Below are 15,012 nucleotides of genomic sequence, written 5' to 3'. Positions count from 1 at the left end.
AGTCAGCACTTCATTCAAGCACTGACACTGGAACCTTCTTTCTCTGCCTTGGAGAGGCAGAGAAAGGAGCCCATAGCAAGCATGAATGAAGCACAGAATGGCAAGAATCGAGAAAGGAGCAGAGCTGCCACTTTCCCCGATAATGATTCTGGGTCCCCTTTGCTGCCCCTGTCCCTGGACCCAACTTGTTTCTTTGCAAAACAACACTAAAAGCTGGCTTTCTGTTTGGACTCCTTTCCAGATTACTAAAATGTTTCCTTTGGCTTTGCTGAGGACATGGTGCTAGACAACAGCACCCAGACAAAGATGACTGCACTTTTGGCCAGGGCCTTGTTGGACACCCAAGAGAACTTTTGGCACAAGTGGTACCAGCTAACCTCGAGCCTTCTCCTCTGGATGGTGTGGTAGTCACCTTTGCATCTGAAACGAGAACACAGAATCTTAATGCTGGCAGCACTGGTCAGTGTTAAACAAATAAAGAAACTGCAGTCTCTGGTAAATACTATCAAACCAAAGTGGATGAGGAGGGGAGCCTATGCCCTTTCCTAGAGCTACAAAGTGAGATGGAGGCACATGGCCAAAGCTGTAGGACAGAGCATTAAAAACAAGTTGTTCTAGTAAGGACTAATCAACCTACTTTCCTTTCACTATTTCTACATCTGGACTAAATTTGGTGCAAATTGAGGTCCACAAGTTAGATCTCTTATGCCTCCAATGTTCATGTGTCTGCCATCTTGGATGGGGGTGGATGTCATTACAAACTGCACCATTGAGGTGTCCCTGTGTGTCACTCACTACAGCTGTTCCAAATTTGGTTCAAATCAATTAGACAGTCCTCAAGTTAGTGCACTTGTGCCTCAAAGGTTTATGCATCGGCCATCTTGGATCGGGGTTGGTAACATCAAACACTACACCATTGGGGCATCCCTATGTATCCATTCAGCTGTAGCAAATTTGGTTCAAATCAGTTAGACAGTCCACAAGTTAGCCCACTTGTGCCTCAAACGTTCGCCCGTCTGCCACCTTGGACTGGGGTAGATGACATCATCACATACTACACCATTGAGGTGTTCCTATGTATCCCTACAGCTGAAGCAAATTTGGTTCAAATCAGTTAAGCTGTTCAAGGGCTAGCCCACTTGCGCCTCGCGGAGCTGCCTTCTTGAATCGGTGTGGATGACATCACAGACTATGCCACTGAAGTGTCCCTGTGTGTACAACTGTTCCAAATTTGGTTCAAATGAGTTAGGCAGTCCACAAATTAGCCCACTTGTGCCTCAGAAGTTCATGTGGCTGCCATCTTGAATTGGAGTGAATGACATCACCACACACCACACCATTAGGGCATCCTTATGTGTCCCTGCAGCTGTAGCAAATTAGGTTCAAGTCTGTTAAGCGGTTCACAAATTAGCCCACTTGCGCCTCAAAAGTTTACACGTCTGCCATCTTGGATCAAGGTGGATGACATCACAAACTACCGTTGAGGTGTCCCTACAATTGTACCTGATTTGGTTCATATTGGTGCAGGTGTTGTGAAGATCATAGGGGGGTATACAATAGGGGGGTACACATGGAAGGACACACAGAATGCCGGGTGATTTCATAAGCCTACTGGAAAGTAGGTTAAAAAAACCAAGACTTCTACAACCCACACAATTTACAGAGCCTCAGAAGAGGTGTCAAGCCAACCAAACACTAGCAAAAACATTAGTTAATGCTTTAAAATGTTTTAAAAATTGTTTATGCACTACAGAGGGGAAAGATGGACAGGCTTTTGCTGTTTCAGTGCAAAACAGACTCAGAACATAAGAACAGCCCTGCTGGATCAGGTCCAAGGCCTATCTAGTCCAGCATCCTGTTTCACACCGTGGCCCACCAGATGCCTCTGGGAAGCCCACAAGCGAGGTACAAAGTTTCTGTCGATGGTCCTTCAGGAATGGGACTGCCAATTGGCATGATGTGCAACAGTACAGTGCTGCTGTGCATGGCACTGGGTCTGCTGGAGTCTCATAAGGCAGCCCCAACACTGCCGAGAATGAGCGGTTGGGCAATCGGCACTACTGGAGTCACTCCCATTTGCAACAATGGATATAACTGCAGTAGCACTGACTGTGCAACCACTCGTTTCCCTGCAGTGTTAAGGCTGCCTTATGAGTCTATAGCAGTCCCAACGCGGTGTGCAGTGATGTAGTACTCAGCCAATGAAATTGCTCTGTTGTAAAAGGCCTGGGTCTCTACTGACATGCATGCCTTTGGAAGAAGAGCAGGACCCTGGCTGAATAAAGGGAAACCGCCACATGGCAACTATGCTATGTAGTTAAAAGGCATGAAGGTTCTTGTAGTGCTCCGCTAGAGGAGGGCGACTAGCTAGCACCCACATATAGACAAGGCAGGCATGAATGCTGGCCATGTACTGGTCCTCCTACCTGCGGCTTTACGTTCAGATTGCTCCAGCATGCTCAGGAGCCGGCCTTCACTTCCTCCCTCTTCCTGTGAAAAAATAAAAGAAAATTCTCATCAGGCCATGAACACAAAGAGCTCCTAAGATGGAAGTTTTCCTACAGCCTCTCCTGCACAGAAGCAAGAGATATAAGTAAGGTTTGGACTGTTTAAGGGCAGAAGCAGCCTCCCCAAGTGGAAGGCTACAAACTCACTGTTGTTGGTTTCAAAACTATCTAACTTTGGAATTAAAGTTTACACAATTTCCAGACTTTGATCTCAAGGGAACTTGATGTATAAAGCCAGGGAGAGAGACAAAGGAGCAGTCAACAGAGCTATGTTGAGAAAAAAATATCCAGCTCCCTGATCAGATCCTTCCCATTTTCCATTCTATTTTCTTTAGAAGACACTAACATCATGTTATCAGGCATTTTGTTGCAACCATAAGGCCTAGATATGTAGATTTCTTTCTTTCTTTATCTAGGATTCTCAGGGTTCTGCACTAGCTACTTGGAAGCCATATTAATTTCCCATGGGCCATCTGAACAACCAGCTTCTGTACATTGGAAAAGCAGAGAAACAACTTCTGAAGGCTACCAGTAAGGATGTAAGCAAAAGCTACAAACTCTAGGGGCTGCAAATAATCTTCTCCTTTACCCTGACAACTTTGCCATTTTATTCTGTAGACTGAAGATAATCTCAGCCTCCTTTCAGAAGAAAGCACCAGTGAGGCATATTCCCACTGATGATGTCCAACATGCACACAGAACAAGCTAGCATACAAGGTCCATAAGTCTCTCATGGCCAAATGAAAGAAAAACTGACAACCGATCTTTTGCCAGATCTTCCAAGCTTTTAACCTTTTTCGGGGAGAGGTGGCATATCTTGGGCTTCAATTCTAAAAGGGAAGGAAGGGAAGCTGAAAAGTGCCACAATCGGTTTTGCACCCATTGACCTTTTCTGACAATATTTTGTCATGGATATTGAAAACAAAACCATTTTTCCTTTAGTGATTTGATTCAACTCTGGCCTAGAAAATGACGACCTTCTTACCTGTAACCTTTTCACCAATGGTTTTCAATATGTTCTCTGAACCAGATAGTTATCCAGTATAGTTATCTAGTTGTCTCTATTCCTCAAACATAAGGACTACTCAAGGGATTTATATCTACATGAAAGAGATTAATTATATATCTAGCAACAATAGAAGAAAAGGAGGAACAATGGGAATTTCTAGTTTCTTCATGACAACTAGTTTTCTATTAGGAGAGATTGGAATGCTGACATATTTCTTTTAGTTAGGGTTTTCAGCATGCTCACGAGAAAGTGCCATCTCAGTGTTCAGCAGCTGTGAAATGGCAAATTCCATGCTAGGGATCATTAGGAAAGGGATTGAAAATAAAACTGCTAATATCATAAGACCCTTATACAAATCTATGATGTGACCACATTTGAAGTACTGTATACAGTTCTGGTCACCATATCTCAAAAGGGAGATTGTAGAACTGGAAAAGAGGCTGAAGAGGGCAACCAAGATGAACGAGGGCCTACAGCAGCGTCCTTATGAGGCAAGGCTACAGCATCTATTGCTTTTTAGTTTAGAAAAAAGACTAAGGGAACACATGATAGAGGTCTAAAAAAATTATAAATGATGTGGAGCTTGTGGACAGGGAGAAATCTTTCCCCCTCTCTTATAATACTAGCACCAGGTGTCATCCCATGAAATCAACTGCCAGGAAATGTATGACCTACACAAGGAAGTACCTTTCCACATAGCACATAACTAATCTTCCCAGGAGTACTGAAAGACCAGTGTGCCCTGGGAGGAAGGCAAGAAAGGAGACGCCCAGGCAGGCAAGCTCTTGTCCTCAGCTCCTGAAAAGACCAACAGCCCGAGACATTTTATTAATCTTATGTAATTTGCTTGTATTAATATTGTAAACCACTTTGGGTGCTTTTGTCAAGGCAGCAAGGCGGTGTGTAAAAATGTAACAAACAAATAAATCTATGGAATTCTCAGAACAGGATGGCCACCAGCCTGAATGGCTTTAAAAGGGACTTAGACAAATCCATGGAGGAGAGGCCTATCAATGTCTACTAGTCTTGATGGCTATAGGCCACCTACAGACTCAGAGAGGCAGGATGCCTCTAAAAATCAGTTACAGAGGGGCAAGAGCAGGAGAGAGGGCATGCCTTCATCTCTTGCCTGTGGCTTCTGGTGAGCCTCTATGGGAAACAGAATGCTGGACTAGATAGTCCTTGGGCCTGATCCAGGAGGACCGTTCTTATGTTCATCAAATTCTTCTGCTTTATTGTAGTTTTACACAAAGTACTGTGTGCTGCTAAGGCAAACTTGTCCACTTTAGGGGTTCAGGTTATTTGGAAATCCTTCTTTAACATTCTTATTCGCTTCAAGGGACTCTGGGATTGGGGCAGGCATCTGCAGCTCTTCAGGAACAGAGGCAAGACTGTTAAAAGCCTCAAGAGAAACGTGTGGCAGATCATAGTGCCTGGGTCAGAGTCCCAATGTCCAGGAGAGAGCAAGTGGATGCTCACTCATGTCAGTTTTGAGCCGTGACAGGAGCTGACATGACAAAGGGTTGTGTAACACCTCAGCACCTGTGCGAGTACAAGACAGGCTCTGTCCACACTGAAGAAAGATTTGGGAAGCCAAGTTAGTAGCATGAACAGGCCTCCCACAGTGCTGGAAACTGAATAACGCTTGACTGTGTCCCAGCCAAACTCATCCACAGGCAATCTTGTCATTTGCATGCACATCCCCAAGAGGCTGGGGCCTGTGAAGGATTTAGGGGATTAGACAAAACTGAGACATCATGTTGCATCTTCCTGCTGAGAAATCATATTGCCTTAGCACTCGCGCGGTTCCTGTGGATTACAACCTCACTGTCAGAAATAAATCAGTGAGGAGGCAGCAGGCAGGCCTCAACTGCAAACAAGATGGGCAGTACACATAAGGGGGCAGGCCACGGCACCAGCGGAAGCAGGGTACCAGGAAGCTCAATGCCCACAGGCTGGAGGCATTTCAGTGACCTAGACTAATAAGGGGGAAGGGGCAGCTAGATAACCCTACATAGACAACCATTTGGTTGTCAATGTAGAGGTACACTCAGGAGGAGAGCTGGTCTTGTGGTAGCAAACATGAATCGCCCCCTTTGCTAAGCATGGTCCACCCTGGTTTGCATGTGAATGGGAGACTACATGTGAGCACTGTAAGATAGTCCCTTAGGGGATGGGGCCACTCAGGAAAGAACATGCATGCAGAAGGTTCAAACTGTAATCTTGGAGATGCCGCTGCCAGTCTGTGTAGGCAATACTGAGTTAGATGGGCCAATGGTCTGATTTGGGAGACGGCAGCTTCCTATGTTCCTAACTCAGATACACATACTATTTTGTAAGTAGTAGACATAGTGAGAATGTGTGCTCACCATTTGGGACACAGACGGCCTTGCTCTGTTGCAAAGCAACCTTCCATAAAAATCATTTGTTTTCTAGGGTTTTTTTACCTGAAAGCAAAGTTTGGCTTCTGTCTCTCCAAGCATGTATATTACCTACCCACCCAGACCTAGAACACCTCCAAGCTGCAATCCCCATCTCCAGCTTTGAACTTCAATCTGGTTTTAGTATGGAAACTGCCTTAATAATCCATCAGGGATTAACTATGCCAGGAGAAGGACAGGGTGTGTGTAACTGCTAATTCTCCTGGTCCCCTCAGCAGCTTTCAGTATCATTGACCATGGTATCCTTCTGGATAGGCTGCCCCTGGGCCAGGGATTAGAGGCATTGCATTATAATGGTTGAGGGATGTTTACAGAAAATAGTATTGGGAGACTATTGCTTGGCCTTCTGGGTTTTAGGTTATGGAGTCCCACAGGGCTCCCACACTATTTAGCATCTACGTTAAAAGGCTGAATCTGAAAATCTGGAGTGACGTACTCTCCATATGCTGATATTCAGCTCGGCTTCTCTTTGTCCAGGGCAAACCAGATCCAACATTAATCACTGGTTCTGCATGTTTACAACACAAAACACCAGCTACGGTGGAAGCCCCAATCCGAATGGTTTTCTTCCTTGGGACCCCATATGGCTATTTACGTTTTTAAAAACCCAAATACACACACGGGAAACAAAATTATTAACATCATGTATTGTTTGGACCCAACTCAGGTGAAACAGTGGAGGTGTTTAATTGGTGTCTGAAATCAGTAACAGACTGGAAGAGGGCCAATAAAGTGAGTCTCAATCCTCACCACACAGATACATTGTTCGTGGGAGGTTCGTTTTACTGTGGATGTGCTGTTCTACCTGTTCTAGACTGGGCTGCACTCCCCCTAAAGTATCAGTTTGGGGATACTGATTGATCCAACTCTGTCACTGGAGGCCAAGTTGCCTCTGTGATACGTAGCACCTTTCATTACCTTGGGCTGCTGCAGCAGCCCCTCCTAGACATGAAATAGCCTGACCATAGTTATCTGTGCCTGGTAGTCTGCAGACTTGATTACCTTAACAACAACAACAACAACATTTATATACTGCTTTTCAACAAAAGCTTCCAAAGCAGTTTACATAAATAAATAATTAGACAGACAGACAGACAGACAGACAGACAAGATGGATCCCTGTCCCTGAAGGGCTCACAGTCTCAAAAGAAACATAAAATAGATCCCAGCAACAGCCACTGGAGGGGCACTGTACTGGGGGTAGACAGATTCAGTTGCTCTCCCCCTGCTAAATAAAGAAAACCACCAAGTTAAAAAGGTGTCTCTTTGCCCAGTTAGCAGTGTTATGTATGGGGCTGCTTTTGAAGACTTCCCAGAAATGCCAGCTAGCCTGGCTGTTATCTGGAACCACTCCTAGGCAACAAATTCTGCAGGTTTAAACAGCTCTGCCAGCTGCCAACCTGTTTTTGAGCACAATTCAAGCACAGGTGCTTACTTCTAAAGCCTCTACAGCTTTGAACCTGGGTACCTGAAAGAGTACCATATTTCCCTGTGCATCAAGATCTTCACTGGAGGCCCTTCTCTGGGTGTCCTTGCCTTCTGAAGTTAGGGGGACGGCAATCTATCTTTTGAATGCTCTCTTCTGGGAGGACTGCCTGGTACCAACCCCAAGTTACTGATCTGATGCAAAAGATCTTAGCCCAAATGGTTGCATTGTTAAAACACAGCTCCGAGCTGCATGGCATCAGCTCACAGAAGACCAGTTCCAAACGGATAAGGGCACCATGGCAAAACTTACTTTTGCATTTAGAAGTATCAGCCAATTACAGCTTCCCTTGGGAAAACAATATGCACTGCAGTCAAAGCAGACTAGCTGAGAATGTCCACGCACGCATGGCCAAAGACAACTGCACCTCTGCAGCCTTGTGAAAGGGTAGAGCCTCACCTTTGCACACCGCAGCCTCCTGCCTCCTGGGGTTCCATTAGCAGCCTGAATCCAAAGGCAGTTGTCAACATGCCTCCGATATTCCTTCCGCGGCACCTGAGACTTGCAGACGTAACACTTCTCATACCTGCCAGGCCAGGAGAAAGAGGAGCGCATTAGGATTCACTCTGCCTCGAGTGCTTTTGCTTCTCCAAGCCATTCCATGGGTAAGACTTGTCAATGGCGCAGGATTTGCACAGCAGGATGACCAATAAAGCTGGCCTGATGCCAATCAAAAGGATCGAGTGATTAGCAGTTTCCCCCACAACTGTCTTTCTGTGTCCTGCTGCTGTAGCAGTGGGATGGTAATGAAATCAGCTCCTCTAACTATCTCAAACAATGCCGATTTCCCTTCCAACATAAAACACCCTGTCAACACAGCTGAAATGAAGTGTTACGCTTTCTCAAAAGGGAGTTACATTTTGCCCCCCAAAACAAACCCAGTGCGTTAAATCAGAAACATGTTTTCTTGGGTCTGAATGAACTCATCTACCTAGTAAATCACACCTTCCAGGGCACCGTCTCCATTTTATAGCATACGGTATTGAGATGGGAGCACTGAGCGTGTACAAGATGCTGGAGAACTTGGCAGAAATGCCAGCCTCCCTCAGCTCCAACCAGCTCAACTGTATGCAAATGCTCCCCTGCTATCGCAGGAGAATTTGACCCTGCTCAAGCAGTATGAGAAGTTCAGCCCGGAGGCTGCACAAAGGACTACAGGGGACAGGAGTGCAAATGTGGAATTGCGCACAGCAGCTCCACCGTGGGTCCTGCACTGGAGGCGCTGGACAACAAGCCTTGCTATTCCACGGCATCTCGAATGGGCCTGATGAGCCCTCTTCACATTAAATTCTGCAGTACTTTTCCATATTTCTTTCCAGTCATTGCTGATTACCAAGATAATGTGTCTAAACAGAAGCTGTCCTCTCTATAATTAGCCTAATTCCATTAGTGATGTTGCCATCCAGTGTTTGTAACAGCAAAATTAGTTCTATGGCAGGGATTTTTACTGTCAGATCTTTTCTTATGATGCTGTGTGGGTGGGAGGGGGAGGGGAGGTAGCGTGAAAGATTAAACAAAACTGTCTCCATCTGAACAAAGTCTAATTTCATTAAGGATATCGCTACAGGTAACACTTGCCAGCCTTCTCCATCACAGCCTCCCTCTGACACAGGCATACCGATCTGCCATTCAAAACGAACCCACTTTTTCAACAGCCACCGGAGCTGCTTAGAGCTTCTCTGCAGCTAGGGTTACTTGTCACATCTCAGGCTTGCGCTAGTTGCAGGGTTTTGTACTGGCTTTGATATCCTGTCTGTATGTCAACTATCCCATGGCCAAAGGGCTGCCCAAGCTTTTTCTAGGCGTAGTTTTCTTCCCCTAACCAGCTATAAGGGATTTTGGTTGTCAGCTTCTAATTTTTTAAAAAAAATTATAACAAACCCAAGCAATGAGGAACTGCTCATTTCCCCCATACAGAAGCACCAGGAGTGCACTGACTTGTGCAACTATACAAGGGATAGACAACACCCTTCAGCCCCAAGGAACCCGGCAGAAAATAGGCATAACTGTTGTGTGATCTCTTTTTGTGCAACATGAAACAGACCAAGGCAGTAGGGGAAACGCAAGGGAGAGCACAAGGACACACCAGCTTAGACCAACTGTGGCAACAACGGTGTTAATTCAGTACCAGCTCTGGATGTTCATGTGCCCTGCTGACTATTAGGCACCTCTTCATAATGGTGCAACTTAAATTATGCAAACACAGCTTCCAATGGCATCCACACGGCTAACTTCATAGGTACTTTCATTGTATCATACACGTACTGGCATTATATAAAATGGACATGCTCAATAACAAAGTAATCTCAGCAATGGCCTGTGAAAATTCAAATTTGATTAGTTTTACATTTTAATATTCAGGGGTGTATGTGTCTGTATTAGTCCTCTCATCTCACCACACTTTAATGTGAAAGAACCTAGGGCAGGACTATGCAGATTGAGAACCAAACCAGCCTGGGTTCTCCAGGATAAAATATTGCCCCACCTAAGGCACTGGCCTCAATGTGGGGCCATATTTTATCCCACAGAACATAGGCTGGCTTGGTTCTCAACCTGCAGGGTGAGTAAGTACAAAGGACTAGAATTCTTCATTCTTCTGTCTCATGTAGCTAATAGCATCTAAAAAGAGAAACCATGACAGATCTGCGGCTTCTTAAACAGAATCACAAAGCTGGTCAAAATAAAGGCGAACAAAAGGCAGCAAACAGAGTAGGAAGTCTGCTTTCACAGGAGGTCTATCAGAAATTTGGGTGAAGCATGGTGTAGGCAGGCAGTGGCATAAGGTGAAATGAGAGAGAAGCACACAAAGCTCCAAGGAAGCATGATGAAACCGAGAAATCCACGAGCAACCCCAAACAGAGGCTGCTGTCAAACTAAAGAGAAAAGGCAATGTAAGATGGTAGCGTACCTACTTACTTGTCAATGTCGACAGATTCTGTCATCTCCTTGCCACCGGTAGCTTTACTCTTGGCTTCTCTTTGTCGCCGAGTCATCACTTTAAAACAAGAGCAGAACAGTTGCTTGCCAAGCGTCACCTCTCCTTTTCAGAACCTTAGGAGGTTTTCTCAAGCATCCTAACAAAACAACACCAGGTGAGTTTTGGAAAGAATTTTAAAAGCCCACCTGCCCAGGCTGTACCAGTTCATTTGGAGATATCACAGCAGAAAAGGTGAAAAGAGGATGAGTTTATAAGGGCATAGACTTTCCAGCTGTGGAAGCTGCAGTTGTAAAGCTTCCCCCTCAAAAGGGCATTTATTAACTTCCCTGTCCTTCTGACACAAGGCCACATCAAAACCTAACAACACCAGTGTTTTGCCTGGACATACATGAAAACATTGCCGGGGGATAATCTAAAGCTGAATTTCAACATTCATGTGAATTCTATCAACAGTGTAACAAATTAGGCTAAATATCTGCTTTGGCACCTACGAAAAGTTATAGTTTGCTTACTTGACTCCCCTTCACAGCCCAGAGCAGATATGGAAAACTTCACCCACATAAGAATGCTGGAAGTAGATTTCAAGAGCCCTGTCTTCTCCAGAACCAGGCTTACAATTCTAGAAGGTGCGAGACTCTCAGCAAAGCCAGGGCTTGCATGGATAGTCCCAAGGAGGATGGCTTAAAAAAAACAAAAACAAAAAAACAACCCAAGTCTGGGGGCAAAGGGGAAAGCTTGCCCTGTGGGCAGGATTTTGCTCATTTAGCACAAAACTCAAAAACATCTAGTTTCTCTATTCCGAATAAGCCAGGCACATCTGTATGCATTTACTTTAGGTGTGTAATTTATGCCGACTGAAATCCTGGGCTTTGGCAGATTTTTGAATCTTTTGGCAAGGATCTCCATAGCAGAGAGGAGGCAGGGAAGAGGGACAAAGAGCCATGGAAAGGGATGTTGCGGAGGTGGGGGGGGAGAGATACAGAACAGATGGTTTCTTTTCAGACCATAGACATATTGTGCCTTTTAACAGAAAAAGCCTATCCCTTAGCCACTAGATGCTCTGCACAAGGTTCCACACCTTCAGCATATCTAACAACATCACTGGAACCTTCTCTTTGCAGCCATGAGGACTAGACACACACTGGAAGAGCAAAAACAAGCACAACAAAGCAAAGAGCTGCTAAAGAAGTCAGATTTGACACAGCACACCCTGGCAATGGTTCTCCTCGTTTCCCCCCCTTTCTAATTAGAATGGGCTGCGATGAGGACAATGAACGCAGTGATGTGTGTCTGTCAGGAAGCCCAGCCATACACTCCAGCTTTTCTCACCAGATATCTGTAAGGAGAATGCTTAAGTGTTTATTTCATACAGTTGAATTCCTTTCAGCATATTCCTGCTGACAGGCCACTAGCTAAGCTACTTGGGGAACGTATCAGATATCTTCAGCCATTTCCACCAGGGTGCTGGAGTTTCTAATGCAGAAACAGATGTTGCTTTAAGCACTCTTGGGCAATCTAGGAGGGGACAGTGCATTAGAACACTTTTACAGCCTGGTATCAGATCTTCCTGTGCTCAATACTCTCATTAGGAGAAAGGTCTGAATCAGTGTTATAGGCGCTATAAAACCGTTATTGTTTGCTCAACATCTGCTGTAAAGTGGGTGCCCACAGAGTTGAGAATAGAAAGATGCCTTATCACTGCCAGCGCAGTCTGGGTCTTGAAGCATACATTTTGGCACCACTGTTCCTTTGTCCCTATTCTCTTGGTGTTGCTGTAATGGACTGGTCCATCTGCTGGTTTTTATGGATGCATTTTCCCTACTTGCATGCCACAATGGTCAGCGAGTGAGTAGTCTGCATGCTCTGAAGTTTATGCTTGCAGAAGACACTGGGATGCCCATTAGGGGAAGAGAGCCAAGGCTGGGGGGAAACCACCCTCAAATATTCATAAAGACTTGACCACTCATCAGAAGAGGACTGCTCTCATTTCATCAAGCTTGGCCCAGTTCTGAATCAGCAACCTGGGTGCAAGAGGCTCCCTGCCCTGCTGTTAATCCCTGAGTCACTTGACACTCTCAAAGACTTTTTAATAAGCCTGTTTGCAGCAAAAGCAGAGCAGTTCTCTAAGCCGGTGCACAGTTGTTAATATTCCTGTAACAGTCTCTCTCCGAGTGCCTTGTACACAGCTCAGGTGTTAATCAGTGCTATTTTTTCCAGGAGAAGAGAACACATCTGGGCACAGCAAGCCTGCTAGAAACCTTTGGGGCTGGTGCTATAGAAATGCCAGGAAAGACTGCCAGCCTTGCCACCGAGAGAAAGAACAAGGATGGTACCACCAATAGGCTCAGCTTCTCATGGAAGTTGGCCTGCTCCTCTTCCAAAGCTAAAGGCTGAACTCCACCGCCATTGCAAGACTGTGTCGGCAGAGCTCAGCAAACCTAGATTCCCAAAGAGAAACCAAGTTGGGGGGAGGGGGGAGCTTCAGGGAATCTCCTTAAGAGAAACTGCTACAAAACCACACCACCCCCCTTCAGAGGAAGACAGCACGCCTCTCAACCATCTATATAATAGGAGCACAGCATCTCCCCTCATAACATGCTGGGCTAAGTTGGCTCCGTTCACAATGTTCAGTGTAGCTGAATTAAAACTTTATCAGCTTCAGATTTTCTTCCTGTTAATCCAAAAGCAACCTGCCTCCTCCTGGTCCTCTAAATTCCATCTCTCAACCCTTGTTGGTGCATTCCACACTGGCCAATCTTTTCCCTCCATGCTGAGATGGCCTGGGAACTTGAGGCAGTACATCACAGCTAGGATATCCCAGGAGGGACCACTATAGGACTCTCCTATGGCTATTTTGCATAGCAGAATATATTCTTCAAAAACTCAGCCTTCATTTATATTATACTTACAGAAAGAGTTCTTTCAGTTGTTACAAAATCTGACAGCAAGCATTTCCAAACTATTTCCTGAGTTAGGAGAAAAGAAACTCGATCGTGCAATATGGCCTGGGGCAAATCATGTCACCCTCCCTTTGCCTAGCTCATGGAAAGCACAGCTTCTCACTCCTTCAAGAGATAGATGGTCTCTTGGAAATCCCTGTCATGTTTGAAAGACACCCAAAATTGCAAACCGAGAACTCAATAAATTTGTCTCAGAGTTTGTCTGCATGGGCCATTTTGAGTCAGGCGCACATCAAATGCACATACGACTCCTGCAGTCTATACTGCGCCAGTAACCTGCTTGTCTTCCTTGTGAGGAGAAATGCATGTGTAGGACTGGCATAAGTGGTCCAGGCCACACAACCCAAGAAACCTGGCGTAACTTCCATCCCTGCTTTCTCTGAGATTCTTTCCTGTATTTCAACTATGATAAAGCATCACAGCAGGGGTTCTGGAAATCCCCAACCCAGAGGTCCACCCACAGAGGAGAAGGCAGTTAACTCTGCTGCACCTTCTGAGTCTTGCTAGGCAGATATCTTCTTTCAGAGATGGGTTCTTTGGGCACTAGGAATTATATTTTCACATATAATCAAAAATAGATATGGCTCACATCCAAGTATTTACAAATACTGGGAGAAGCACCCCTTAACGGGACAGATGATATCAAGTGTCAAGTTATGCTGGCTGCCTTTTGCAACAGACTTCCCTCTGCCTCTACAGAGGGCTGCTTTTTTCTGTGCTAAGCATCTATTCTCATTTCCCTGTCATACGTTTTTTGTATGCAGGAACCTATTAATGGAAAGAATTCCTTGTTGGCCCTTCTAAGACGTGATAAAGCTTTTCCCTGAGCTAGTTCTGTTGGGTTTTAAAAAAAATAAATGCTGCATCAGTGCCGCTTCTCTTGGTGTTGAAGCTTTTTTTAAAACAGCATCAGCACCAGCATGGCTGTCGCTCAGAAAACCGAAGGCTGTGTCACTTTGCACCTGACAGGAGGCTGCAGGATGGAAAAGAATGGCGCCCCACCGTGACCTATTCTGAAATGGGATGTCTTCAGCAATGTGGTCACTGTGCTGGAGAAATGAAGTTTGAGGCATGTCGAGACAAAAGAACTTGGGAAGATAACAGCCAGCCTTTTGCAATACTCTCATTCCTATAAATATCTAGAGAGCAGAATGAAAGGGAAATGAAAGAAAGAACATCCAAGTCTTCTTCCCAAAGCTTTCCATACCAACAGTTGTGTAAGGCACCAGGAATCTCACAGGGGATTCTAGTAGTGCAGGGCTGCACAACTTTGGCCCTCCAGCTGTTGCTGGACTACAATTCTCAGCATCCCTAGCTACAGTGGCCAACAGTGAGGGATGGTGGGAACTGAGGTCCAAGAGTGGAAGAGGGCTGAAGTTATGCAGTTGTGTAGTAGTGGGACCACAAGTGCCTTACTATCTGCTGTGCTTCAGCACCACCACTACAGGTGGCCAGTGGGTGGCACTGCAACTACCAGCTCAGCAAGAGTCAGGATGTTACTGCTGGAATTCCATCTTATCCTGGTAAGCTGCAGGCTCTGGCCTGGCTTCTCAATCTGAGCAACGCTTTGCTTGGGCACAGACTGCTCTCAGACTGCCGGTCCTGCACACCTGCTCAGTTGCCTGCTTCCCAGCTTGCAGCCAGGCCATCAGCCCTGATAAGGTGCAATGA

At 45.5% G+C, this 15,012-nt stretch overlaps 1 protein-coding gene across 5 annotated transcripts in view; it reads right to left on the bottom strand.

The window, feature by feature from the left end:
• The window catches only part of UIMC1 (ubiquitin interaction motif containing 1), an 85,171-nt gene that overhangs the window by 949 nt on the left and 69,210 nt on the right, over positions 1 to 15,012 (bottom strand). For 2 of the 5 annotated variants that reach the window (XM_053292808.1, XM_053292809.1), the window contains exons 10-14: positions 10,894 to 11,061; positions 10,360 to 10,438; positions 7,843 to 7,969; positions 2,427 to 2,490; positions 378 to 420 (exon numbers count right to left, since the gene is read on the bottom strand). In XM_053292808.1, coding sequence (XP_053148783.1) covers positions 378 to 420; positions 2,427 to 2,490; positions 7,843 to 7,969; positions 10,360 to 10,438; positions 10,894 to 11,061 — 481 coding nt within the window. Of the gene's footprint in view, positions 1 to 377; positions 421 to 2,426; positions 2,491 to 7,841; positions 7,970 to 10,351; positions 10,518 to 10,893; positions 11,062 to 15,012 lie in introns of those variants that run through there. The other 3 variants (XM_053292810.1, XM_053292811.1, XM_053292812.1) reach the window with 3 other exon arrangements.

Source organism: Hemicordylus capensis, chromosome 2 (assembly GCF_027244095.1).
Source record: "Hemicordylus capensis ecotype Gifberg chromosome 2, rHemCap1.1.pri, whole genome shotgun sequence".
NCBI classification, from domain to species: Eukaryota; Metazoa; Chordata; class Lepidosauria; order Squamata; family Cordylidae; genus Hemicordylus; species Hemicordylus capensis.
This window is presented reverse-complemented; position numbering and strand designations above follow the sequence as displayed.